This window comes from Homalodisca vitripennis, chromosome X, assembly GCF_021130785.1.
Source record: "Homalodisca vitripennis isolate AUS2020 chromosome X, UT_GWSS_2.1, whole genome shotgun sequence".
NCBI classification, from domain to species: Eukaryota; Metazoa; Arthropoda; class Insecta; order Hemiptera; family Cicadellidae; genus Homalodisca; species Homalodisca vitripennis.
The window spans coordinates 72,237,102-72,250,290 of NC_060215.1; the positions used below are offsets into that span (position 1 = coordinate 72,237,102).

General features: G+C 35.5%; 1 protein-coding gene across 3 annotated transcripts in view; it reads left to right on the forward strand.

Moving 5' to 3' along the window:
- The window catches only part of LOC124369190 (WASH complex subunit 4), a 79,144-nt gene extending 67,517 nt beyond the window's left edge, over positions 1 to 11,627 (forward strand). For all 3 annotated transcript variants that reach the window (XM_046827006.1, XM_046827007.1, XM_046827008.1), the window contains 2 exons: positions 5,993 to 6,186; positions 11,352 to 11,627. In XM_046827006.1, coding sequence (XP_046682962.1) covers positions 5,993 to 6,186; positions 11,352 to 11,456 — 299 coding nt within the window. In that variant the 3' untranslated portion in view covers positions 11,457 to 11,627. The remainder of the gene's footprint in view (positions 1 to 5,992; positions 6,187 to 11,351) is intronic.
- Positions 11,628 to 13,189: the final 1,562 nt, after the last annotated feature.

Here is a 13,189-nt window from a genome sequence, read left to right on the forward strand (position 1 = left end):
AAACTACTTTCTTTGCTCCGATTTAAACCAATAAAATTGTAAACACTGAGGTGGCGCGAACCGTTGTGGTTGTGGCTGTCAGACGTCGGGCCCGGGGTCCGCATCGCCCAGACGCGAAGGCAGTGACTCTTCTCCACCCCCTCCCCTCCCGGCCCCTCCCCTCCTTGCTCACTACAAGTTGCAACCTGAGACGTCGGATGACAGTGATACCGACACGATAATAAACTAATGTTTCTTTCAATCTTGCATTTCTATGCTGGTTGCTGGGTGGTAATGGTTTTTATTAAGTTATCGTGATTGGTTGTTTTGTACACTTCAAGTTTTAGTTTGTTGTCGTGCTTAATTAGGTTTGTTGTTGTTGTTGTTGTTGTTGTAAGGAGATTGAGAATTGATTTAACCGTGAATTAAAGAAACATACAGGTGAGTTAGTAAATATTTTTATCATTTAATTTTTAGAAAATAAGTTCCAAATTTCCGAAAAAAAATTAAAAAACTGAATAAATTTTACCATGGATCCCACATTTGATTGCGGGCCCTGTTACCAGGATCAGGCTCAGGGCCCGCTCCTTCTGTTCACTTGTCATGCTGTAGGGCATAATTAAAACATGAGATTTTTAATTTTAATGTAACGCAGATTTTTATTTTAACTGATGATTATAATATAAAACATAATAAAATAAAAATTGTAAAATATATAAAATTAGGGACAGAGCCGGGCCCCCAGGGGCCCAGGCCTGGGACCAGGGGTCCACCAGCCCAACCCATGTGGAGCCATGATTTTTACCCCTCATTATAAATTTGAATTATACAGTAATCAGTTTCATAAAATAAATTAGGCTACAGTTAACTCCCGATTATCCAAGGGCTGGTTAACCTTTAAGACGATCAACAAGGTTCCATAACAGCAAAAAATACAAATAAACTTAATTATTACTGGGCTGCAAAATTTGAGACGTTGTAATCGTCTTATAAACGTACCTATGTAATAAGACGTGAAATTATAAATTTACTGACGTTTACTGTGTATCTAAATCTAAACTAACAAAACATATGAGGAGTAGGATGGTTAAAAAATTAAAAAACAACACATAAAATTCGGTTTGCTACTGCTACTGAACGTCGTTTTAAGTTTCAATTAATCAAGTTTATCCTATTAAATCAGAGAGAACGACGGCTCATCGCTCACTCTTTTTGTGGTTGTTCACATGCTTGTATGCAGTATGCACGTTAGCACGTAGAAAATATTATTCAATGACGACATAGTTTGGTATTGATTCGTGTTGGCTCGTTGGCTGATATATTGGTTGTTATGACAACCAACTTGAGGCGACGCATCGCATCACTAGTTGCGCAGTTTTACGAGAGGGAATGGGGAGTGAGGACAGGATAAACAGAGAGAGAAAACAGGAAGTAAACCCCCAATATGTTGGCAAGACAGGTAAACAATAGAGATCGCTGGGTGAACGTCTTAAAAAACTTGACCTTGGAATCTGAGTGAGAGCGCAGCAAGCGATACAGTATCCGAAAATAGCTCAATGACTCATCACATCCCCTCACGTGTCCTGTGATTTGCACCTGTCGGTTTTTGATTAGTTTAGCCCAGTTTGAGATACATTTACTACTTTAAAACGCAGCGTTTGATAATTTACATTCCGTATTTATTTTAGCAACTGCTCGGTTTAGGCCTAGTAATCAATACTAATTTTTAATTGTCTAATAGTGTTTATGATCAATTTGATACATTTTTAAATTTGTATTTTGATATTTAGGTTCTAAAAATTCTATTTCAAATATTATTTTATGATCTGCCCACATCAATTTATTATTCTTGACTAATCCAAGATATTTATTTTTTAGGTCCATTCACAGTATTTTATCATCATTTCGCATAATAAAACACCGTTATATCTCAAAATGGACACTTACAAACATAAATCCTGGTGCTCAAAAACGTAAAGAAAGGCAAAAGAAAATTGAAAGTTTCAAATAAAGGATCCAGGACATTATTTGACGTTGGAATCAAAGTAGACGTAGCTACAACTAGTTCTAACAGCGGCCCTAACGACCCTGGCGCCGCCAGGGAGAAACTTTGCGAAGTTTCTTCACAGTTTTCATGAACACCCTAATACTGAAGACAGCGAAGATCTTGAAAGCTGTAGGCCTAATGCTGATGAAGGAGAAACAATGGTAGATAGCTTTACCTCAGAACCTGATCCTAAAGATGATATTGTTTTGGAAGATCACAATCGTGACATTCTAAATGCTAATGTAGATTCGGGGTTAGGAACTATAATTACCAGTTCAGATTTGGGACTTCTGAAAAACAAGGTGGTGACTGACAGTGTGATTGAGACTTTAGTGAAAATGGGTCCATCTTTGATGCCGTCAGATCTGCCAAGTGATGGAAAAAGAGCGTTTCCCAAAAAAACGGTTCTTTTTTCAAAAAGGCCGAACGGACAGAGAGCGTCAGAAGAGATTTGGCTTGTATGGAGTGAGACTGCTGAGTCCTTATTTTGTTTTCCATGTATAGACTTTTCAATAATAATAGTGGGGGGGTGAAAAAACACGATTCAAATAAGTCAGTTTTGTTAAGTAACGATGGATGGAAAAAGGAATATGGATGGCGGGAAGCTTTTACAAACAAGCTACCTTTGCATGAAACCAGCGCTTCCCACAAAAATTGCTACATCCAATGGAGAGAGTTAGAAAGGAGGCTAAGTGATGGATCAGACATACATTCTCAACTCGACTCAGAACTGGCTTCAAGAACCAAATATTGGAGGGATATATTTCAAAGATTGCTCTCCGTGGTCATGTTCCTTGAGAGCGAGGATTAGCTCTCAGAGGGACCTCTGAAAAAAATTGGGGATCCCAACAATGGAAACTTTCTGGGTCTGATAGAGCTGTTAGCGGAATATGACCCTTTACTAAGAGAACCATATTGCAAAAGTAAAAAAGGCCCAAGAAGAGGGAAAACGTGTTTCAAGCTCATTATCTGTCTAAAGACTCTCAAAATGAATTCATTCAAGTTTGTGGGGGAAAGAGTTCGACAGAAGGTATTGGAAGAAAGGAAGAAATCAAAATATTATGCTATTATTGCTGGACTCTACCCCCGATGCCTCACATACTGAGCAAACAACGTTGATCTTGAGATATCTCTTAGATTGTGAATCAGAATTTAAAATTTGCGAACGATTTTTAAATTTTGTTGACTGTAACAAAAAAAACTGGAATGGATGTGGCTAAGTTGATTATTAGCGAGCTCAACAAACACTCAATTCCGTTGAAGGAATGCAGAGGCCAGGGGTACGACAATGGATCCAATATGGCTGGAATATACAAAAGGTGCCCAAGCCATCATAATGGAGACCAACAATTTGGCTTTTTATAATAACTGTGCCGCACATAGCCTCAACCTGTGTGGGGTTAATGCTGCTGAATGCTGCGAGGAAGCTACAACATTTTTTTGGCATGCTGCAAAAGACGTATAACTTCTTTTCTAGAAGCCCTCAAAGATGGGAGTACTTAGAAAACAGAATAGGCTCTTCTCTGCACAGTATTTCTCAAACGAGATGGTCAGCCCGAGTAGATAGTGTGCGCCCTTTTCGTAAAGCATTTGCCTCTCATCATCAATGCCCTCAATGATTGTAAAGAACTGAATCTATCTGCAGAATGCAAGACAGATCTGAAAGGGCTATTGAAATATCTACAATCGTTCGAATGTATCATGATGTCGACAATATGGCTAAAGGTGCTTGTTGCAATAGACAACAAAAATAAAGTATTACAAGCCCGATCAACAACTCTAGACGTTGAAACAAAAAATCTGAATGATTTAATAGAGGAACTAAAAAGTACTGAGAGACAGATGGAGCAATCTCTACACTGAGGCCAAGCTAGTGGCAGGCAACATGGCTGAGAGTGTAGATTGCGAAACTGATTTTAAGGAAAAAAGATTAAAGAAAAGAAAGATTTTTCATGACGAAACAAGGGACGGCACGGAACATCAATTAAAAAAACGAAGAGGAACGTTTTAGGGATTGATGTCTTCTTCAAGATCTTAGACTCAGTCTTAGGGGGGACTGTCTCAGAGATTCGAGTTTGCTGGAAAAAATCAGCAAACCTTTTCCAATGTCTTTGGAAATATATTGAGGAAGACGACAGTTTTATTGAGCAGCAATGTTTGAGTCTGTGTCAAACATACAAAGAGGATATTGAGATGGAAATTTTAAATGATATTTAAACATTTGAAATCGATTCATCGCACTAACTTGGGGGAACAAACTCTTCAAACTCTTCAACCATTAAGTCTAATAAACGCTCTAAGGAAGAACAAACTAGATAGTTTATTTCCAAATATCACTACAGCGATCCGGTTGTTCTGTTGCATACCTGTATCTGTCAGCCAAGGGGAGAGGAGCTTCAGTTTGATGAAAAGAATTAAAAGTGCAAATCGTTCTACGATGACGCAAGACCGCATGAATGACCTGAGTATTCTAGCCATGGAGTCAGATTTGGCACGTAGTTTGAAATATGACGACATTATAGAAGACTTTTGCTGGGAAGAAGGCCCGACGAGTTGTGTTTTAGTCATGTTTAATGTTTAGTGAGTAACATAGCCCAATGTTTCTTTATTAATTTTCAATTTATGTTTTGTACAATGTTCATTAGGTTTTGTTCATTTAATTTTTTTAGTTTTGTTCGTTAAGTGATTGTTCAATGATATTTAGTTTTTGTTTCATTAGGTTTTCCAGGAACCTATCATTAAGTTTTTGTTTTCTACTAAAAAGGAGAGCGACACGAGTTGAACTTTAATTTTAATGATTTTATTCTTTGTTAATTATGTTTTGTCCATTTAGTTCATTAAGTGTATATTTTTTAAGGATGGTGTTTTTGATTTTAATTAAGTTCAGTGAGTTTTGTTTTGTATTGATTTAATAGTAAAAAAATAATCACTACATAATTATAAACCTCAATTCTTTCCATTTGTTTAGCAACATTTATTTATATAACTTAAAATTGAAGTAAATACAGGAAAAATCACGGATTTGGCATAATTTTGAAGAAGTGAATCATTTAACAAATAAGTAAATCAAGTAATGGAGTAGTAAGTTTTGGAATAAAATAATGCTTGCTATGTTAATATAACCAATATGGGAATTTTGTTCTAACGTTGGGGGGGGGGGGGTGAATTTTAATGTAATTAGGTTGGTTGCCTGTTGAATCTTTGGGGGGGGGCCCCCGGTCTTCATGATTGCATAGGGGCCCGAGAATCCTGTCGCCGGGCCTGATAGTCAGTGATCTTTTTTGAATGGCATTTGATTAAATATTTTATTTACTTAAATTCATTATAAGTGAAATATAATTAAAATTATAATATTTGACTGTTCCAAACAAACTAATTGTATATTAATTTAAATTATTAATTTTCAGCAGCAACTTATCCATATTTGTATGCATGTTAACACAATCCTGGATCAACAATGGATTTTGGGTCACCCATGGTCATTGTTCCCTTAATTGCCCTGTGTATTCAATAATTGCCTATACCCTAATTAAAAATTTAGAATTCATGCTTGCATAAGTGTATCATGTTGTTTTCTAAAAGACATACTCTGACTACTTAAAAGATGGTTATGCTAAGCCATTTAAGTGGAATTTCCAGTAATATATGCTAATCCCTTATCTCAAATATTATAAATGAAAAAAATATATAATGTTTACCTCTACATCAATTTTTAGGATATTATTTGTTACTTACTTATGATCAATTATAGTGGCTCCCCTAATTAGAAAATTTGCTCCCAATGACATTGTGTTGTCAGTGTGAATGTAAAGTACTTAAAATAATTAGATTTAATTATTTATTTCTATAGAGACAAATAGCACCTGTATTTATGAATTAATACCTTATATTAGTGCCAAATTTAGAGTAAGCTATTGTTTTGTTATCTAATTATTGTGATATATGATTATAACATTTCATTTACAGGTGTAGCATACGTGCTCAGTGTTCTGAATCTAAATGCTGAGTTCGACTCACTTCATTGGTTCCAGTCGATCAGAGACAAGTATGCTTCGGAGCTGAGCAATGTGACAAAGCAGAAACAAATGGTATCTAAAGAAGATGAGAAACTTCTGCAAACTCTAAATCTCACAGCTAAGAGACTTGAAGTTTATCAACAGGCAAGTCAACCACTCTTTTCACTTTACGTAAAGGAATATAGAACTAAACTACAGGGTTATAGAGAAATAATTCAGTATGGAAGTTATATAAAAACGATATATCATTGTTACAGTAATACTATAAACCTACAAAAAATGCTCAAAATATTTTCATCCGAGAAATAATATTTATACCTTACTGCAAGTGAATAAAGAAACAAAATAAAGAATACAATAATTGTATTCTCAATTGTTTACTGATTTCAGAAATATAGTTTATATGACAGAGATATTTTTACAAATAGTTTATATATCAAAATCAATCAATCAAAATCCTTTATTGCTCAAAATAACATTTTTCATGCATTAGCAACGTCATTTAATGGTTATTACACACAGGGCTAGCTTAACTAACTTATACAGTGTTACATGTTATGCTAAGTATACATCAAAGAAAAAAACAAAACTATATTTAGTCTACTATTTACAATTTATGCAAAAAATCCTGGAACACTGTAAAAGGAAAACCGTCGATGAGGAACTGTTTTAAGTTATTTTTGAAACAAGGTTAAAGAACAATCCACCTTTTAAGCATCTGGAAGTGAGTTGAAAAGTTTTAATGCAGTTGTAAGTTACGTGTTTTTGAAAAAAAAGAAGTAGAATGTTTTGGAACTGGAATGTTAAGCCGGTAAGAGGGTTGGTTCTAAGTGAATAATCTGAAATTTGTGTTAGCTAGTGTCATAAAGTATTCATTCTTTTTTAAAAAAAACCAAAGATTCATAAATAAATTATGCATGGGAAAGTAAGAATGTTGTTGTTTTTAATACATTTCTACAAGATTGATGCCTACTTAGCCCAAAAATAATCGCAAAGCTTGCTTCTGCAATTTAAAAATGAAATTGGTTCTGCAGTTCCTTCCCCAAATGGGAACTGCGTAAACAAGATGAGAATAAAAGCAGCCATAGTACAAAGTTAGTAGTAGTTGTGAATTAGCGAAAGAAGCCAATTTTCTCAATTGCAAACAAACACGAACTTTAGTTTTTTTACTATTTTATTGATATGCAATTCAACAAATGTCAGGTTGCAGTCAAGTTGAAGACCTAAGAAGCTCACTGAGTCCACACATGATACCATGCACTCCCCTTAGCATTACCTGTAAGTTGTCCACAAAACTACGTCTAAGTGTGAAATTCAGAATATGGGTCTTGTCTGTGTTCACAATCATGCCATTTGAGGTAAAAACCATTGAAGAAGAGCATTGGATTCAACAAAACCATTGATCTCTAAATCCACTTGATTGTGAGCTGTGACCAAAAGAGATGTATCATCGGCAAAATACAAATATCTGACTTTTTGGTGCAATGTCTAATATCGTTAATAAATACCAAGAAGAGAAGGAGGACCTAACACGGACCTTGGGGGACTCCCATTTTAATGACCAGATCATTTGAACACTTTCTTCTTAAAATACCTGGCTGTCCACAAAGCTGATTTCAACTCGCTGAGATCGGACCGCAAGATACGATGCTATCCAATCATGAGCTTCACCTCTGACGCCCAGGCCTCTGTAGTTTACTTAACAGTAAACGAATGGTCAACTAAATCAAACGCTTTGCTTAAATCGACGAAAAGGCCCATAGCACACATTTTTTTTTATCTAGAGCAGTAGGTAACTACTTTGTCAATAAAACAGAACATTGCGTCAAAGAGTACCTTTTTGTTTTTGAAACCCAAACTGATTACGGAACAAAATATTGTGGCTTGTCAAAGTGATGATAAAAAGTCTAATTGAAAAAATTTTTTCAAACACCTTTGAAAATTGTGGAGAGAATTGAGATCGGCCCTATAGTTGTTACACTGCTCATTGCTAGCCTTTTTATAAAAGAGGCTTTACAATCGCAACTTTTAGAAGTGAAGGAAATGAACCAGACAATAAAGAAAAAATTTATCAAATGGAACTAGTGGCTTTGTAAGTAAATCTATACATTGCTTCAGAAGTTTGGACGATACTTCGTCAAAAACTACAGAACTACTTGGCTTTAAGGATAGAACAAACATCTTTAACTCAGTCTCATCAGTAGGGAACAGAAACAGCGAAAAAGAACTCACTGAAAGTTTGTTAGACAAAGATCCTGAGCCGTGCTGGTCTTAGCATTTAAACTTCTCCCCAGGCTTACAAAATAGTCATTAAAGACATTTGCCTTAACAAAAGGTTCATCCACAGGAGTTCCAGTTGAATCCAAGATTCTTCCAAGGAGTTCCATTAAGTTTCGTTTTTGAACTACTTCGATTTCGTATTTTCATTTATGATGCTCCACATCGCTTTAGGTTTGGACTTGAGCATTTAGAACATACCCTAAAACCTTCTCAGATTTGGCTGAACGAACTGAAGCTCTAAAATCTTTCTTTAGTTTTTAAATAAACCTGCCTTCTATGGTCAAGATAATCAAGATCTTGGTCTGTCTGTGTAAAGATAACATGCTGCCGTCTTACGCTCAATAAACTGTAATCAAGAACAATCTTACATGTAGGCTTTCGTTTAATAATTTTTTTCCTGCGAAACAGGAAAGGCCAAATCCATATAGTATAGCAAAATTGAAGAAAAGGCCTTATACTTACCGTCAGGTGTATACATTTATTACTTCTACAAATGTATTCCGTTTTCATTTTAAGATGTTCAAAGTTTACTTTTACTATATTTATATAATATCAATAAATTTACAACTATTATTGATATAATAACTCACCGAAATCAATCCCAAAATAATCACTTCAATAACAAAAATTAGAAAAATAACACTGTCCAAGTAGGATTACGTCTGTGGCAGCTATTGTAGCTGCCACCTTGCACAAGACAGAAGCAACTAAAAATAAAGGTAAGAGTTATAAATCGCAATAAGAGAAGTTTGATTCTTTCTCTTTGTAACCATGTGTATTTCACCAAAATCAGATAATATTTGCTCCTTCAAAAGTTATGCAATAATCAAGTATGTTAGTGCACGACAAGTGCAGCAATGCTACATCCATAACAGTCTAATGCATCACAGATTTTGCACATGTTACGTCTAGCATCAATGTTGCATTTTTTAAAGTTAAGATAGAGTTACATTTTGTAATGTTTGCTTTGGAACTGGTGAGTTAAGAAATTATATGAATTCGCTAAATGCAATAGCAATTTTTCAGTCATTAACCCTTTAAATGCAAAATTATTTCAGATTGTACTCTGCCCTGGCTGGGTTTGTTTGGCCCCTAAGTAATTAAGATGTTTTGGAACTCAGAATGAATGGTAGGTAGGGGAAGTTTTAGGGAGGAAGAGGGTCCAAAGAAGTTTTTTAAAACACAAAAACAGAGTCTGACCTATTTTATTAGGATTATTGGTTATTAAATAGTAATTATGTCACATAATACGAGGGCTGTTTTTTAAGTAAGGGCCGTTTTTTTTTGTAAATAAACAACAATTATTTTTTTCAAAATACATTTATTTTCAGAATCTGCATACTTTTCTTTATTTTTCTACATAGTTGCCTTGTTTGTTAAGGCATTTATCATATCTTAAAACTAAGTTTTGAAATCCCTCTTCAAAGAAATCTGCCGCCTGCTCTGACAACCAGGAGTTCACGGCCGTCTTGACTTCTTCGTCGTCATTGTAGCGCTTCCCGCCAAGATGATTTTTCAAGTAACGAAAAAGGTGGAAATCGCTCGGAGCAAGGTCGGGGCTGTACGGCGGATGATTCAAAACTTCCCAGCCAAAAGAGTCGATCATTTCCTGTGTCCAGCGGTGTGAGGCCTTGCATTGTCGTGGAGGAGCAGAATTCCCTTTGTCAGCATGCCGCGTCTTTTGTTCTGAATGGCGCGTCGGAGACTGGCCAGGGTTGCGCAGTAGGCTTCTGAGTTAATCGTCACTCCTCGCGGCATAAAGTCCACTAGCAAAACACCGCGCCTGTCCCAGAACACAGTTGCCATAACTTTGCACCGCGACAGCGTTTGCTTGGCTTTGACTTTGACTGGAGATGTTGTGTGCCGCCATTCCATGGACTGTTGCTTTGATTCAGGAGTGATATGGGATACCCATGTTTCATCTCCTGTGACAATTCGACTCAACATGTCGTCTCCTTCCTCGTCGTAGCGGGTCAAGAAAGTCAAAGAACTGCTTAATCTCTTTTTTTTGTGATCCTCAGTGAGGAGTTTGGGTACCCATCTTGAGCACAATTTTTTAAAGTTTAGGTTTTCTGACACAATTTTGTACAGTACTGACCTGGACACTTGAGGAAATTCCATAGAGAGAGTGGTTATTGTGAACCGTTGGTCCTCATGAATTTTTGCGTCAACTGCAGTAATCAAATCTCCCGTGATCACAGATGGCCGGCCTGAGCGATCTTCATCGTGGACATTTTCGCGGCCATCTTTAAATTCTCGGACCCATTTCCGCACTTTACCTTCACTTATTGCCTTGGCACCATACACCTCACAAAGCTGACGGTGAATGTCAGCAGCCGACATGTTTCTTGCAGTCAAAAATCGTATCACTGACCGAATCTCACACGCGGCGGGTGATTCGATAATCTTAAACATTTTAAAGATCCACAGTAATGCATACAGGTTAGCTACAGAGCTGCAACTGGCATGAAGTTGTTCGCTAAGAATGCCGGGAGGCGGGGCGCACGCTCGTTACGGCAGGAACGCGAACTACTACCGTGTACGGGAGAACGGCCCTTACTTAAAAACAGCCCTCGTAACACAAATAAAGTATTAATAGTGTTGTGGTGAACTTGCGTAAATACACAATATACATTTTTTTTAAGTTACAAAAATAAAATTTTTCAGATTTTCTGAAGATTTTAGAATTGCTTGAGAAAGAATAAATGTTCATGATGATACCGCAGATAATAAGTTCTAAAGTCAATGACATATTTGTTAACAACACAGTACCTGAACAAGCAGGCGGTAGCAAGGCAGGGGGAGTTGTGGAACAGTCTGTTCCCTCTCTTCATTCCCACCCATATCCCATAACTATGAATGCCCAACCACTGCATCACACACACTCACTGCATTTAAACCCATGATTGTAGCCATCTATTGTTTGCAGTTAATTATTTTCATGTGACTGTCATTGGAAATGAGTTCACTCATTAATTTTGTAGTATATAATTAACCACTTATTAATAATTACAAAATCCTTTTTCCAGGAGTTCAAACTGCTGTACTACAGCCTGAGCAGTGCACGTGTGTTCTTCCAAAGAGATCTCACAGCAATGGCAGCAGAACCAAAAGTGGAACTAGCAAATGACTGACTAAACTTACCCCTGTATTCATGTTGGCCTTTTTATAAATACCATGTTGTACATCAATCATACCTTTATTACATATTTAATGTTTGTAAAAGACATTCCTGTATATTTTAAACTATTTTATAGAGATTATAATACACTCTAATATTGTTATAAATATATTGTTTTCTTATATTGTGTTCATTATTCTTTTTAAATAAAAGATCTATTCATGTTTACATTGCCATAGAAATCAAAATTAATGCATCTCAAATGAAAACTTCTCATGCTTTTATATTACTTCAAATGTTAGATTCTGTAAATAGAATTTTTAATTGTAGGCAAACAAATAATAAGTTCTGTGGTAGTTCTTAACAAAATCTTTAAAGACTGTGGTGGTGGTTAACCCAATTATTAACTCTGATTTTTCTTTCATCTTAATTTATAGAAATAAATGGTTATAATGATAGAATGAGAACAGGACACAAACCTTTTTATTATCTATTGATAAGGGCTTTGTTCATAAAGAAATCTCTGTTTGGATATAAAATAATCGACTTTATTGCATACTGATAAACAAAAGATACTAATTTTCTACTTTTGATACTACATCAAGGTATGTATCATAGTGGAAGGATAGCTAGTTTTTATATATGTTGACATAACAACATTAATCCTCCAAATTCTAATAGCTTACCTTTAAGACCATTAAAGAAATGTTTTAGACTTCAAACCTTTCAGCTACCGCTTCATACATAACCTTATATATTTGGGGAATAGTTGATTTTTCTGGCTGACAACTCTTTTATTATTATTAAATATATTATGATTTTCTTATTAAAGTAAGCTGTTACCAACAGTGATGGCTGATTACGTAGGTCTTCTACTAAAAATTTGATGATTATTTGCTCATAGTAAAAAGTAGATTACAATTATGTATATACAGTGAGTGACTAATGCAGAAATCAAACTAATGAGAGAAGTTCTGAAGCTTTTCTAACAAAGAATCACATTTTTTGGACATGCAAAGCTTTATACAATGTCTGGTTAAAAAAATAAGTATTTTTCCAGCCAGACAACAGTGTAGGTCTTCAAGGTCAAATGCCACTCTGCAGAGTTATATCAACTCTCCCATTGCCATTCCTACCAGCTGGCCACTTACTGACCACTGAGTCAGGCCATGACCATTGTTTGTGTCTGACCGTGTTTCAGCTGCCTGTCAGAAAAATTCTTAGTGTATACAGTAACCTGTATACGTTAAATGGTCCTTAACCCTTTGAATACCATAAGCGAGTTATTTACTTGATCTTGATGAAATTTGTCTTGAGTGGTTTACAGTCTATGGAGGAAGAAGTAGTAAAATTTTGAACTCAATAGAAACAAATGTTTTGATGATTGAAGTTTTGCAAGGAATTCAAATGACTTAGCTGTACCAAAATAAATCAGTAATTTAACATAGCTTAGTAAAAAAATGTATTGTTACCCATTGAAACCATTGTCATAATACTTTCTGTGACAACCATTTTACAAATTTTATAAGATTATACGTGTTGTAGTATTTGTCACACTAACTGGCTGCTGGATTCAAACACGTTTGTTAATATATATATAAATAGAATTGATACTAAAAAGCCGGTTTGTAATTACCTCTGCAACAAGAAAAGATATTACGTAACAATAATTGTAAAGTGAAAATTCAGTAACTCTTTATTTATTAATTTATTATACATGTAATTTTGTGGTAGGATTAGGAAAAT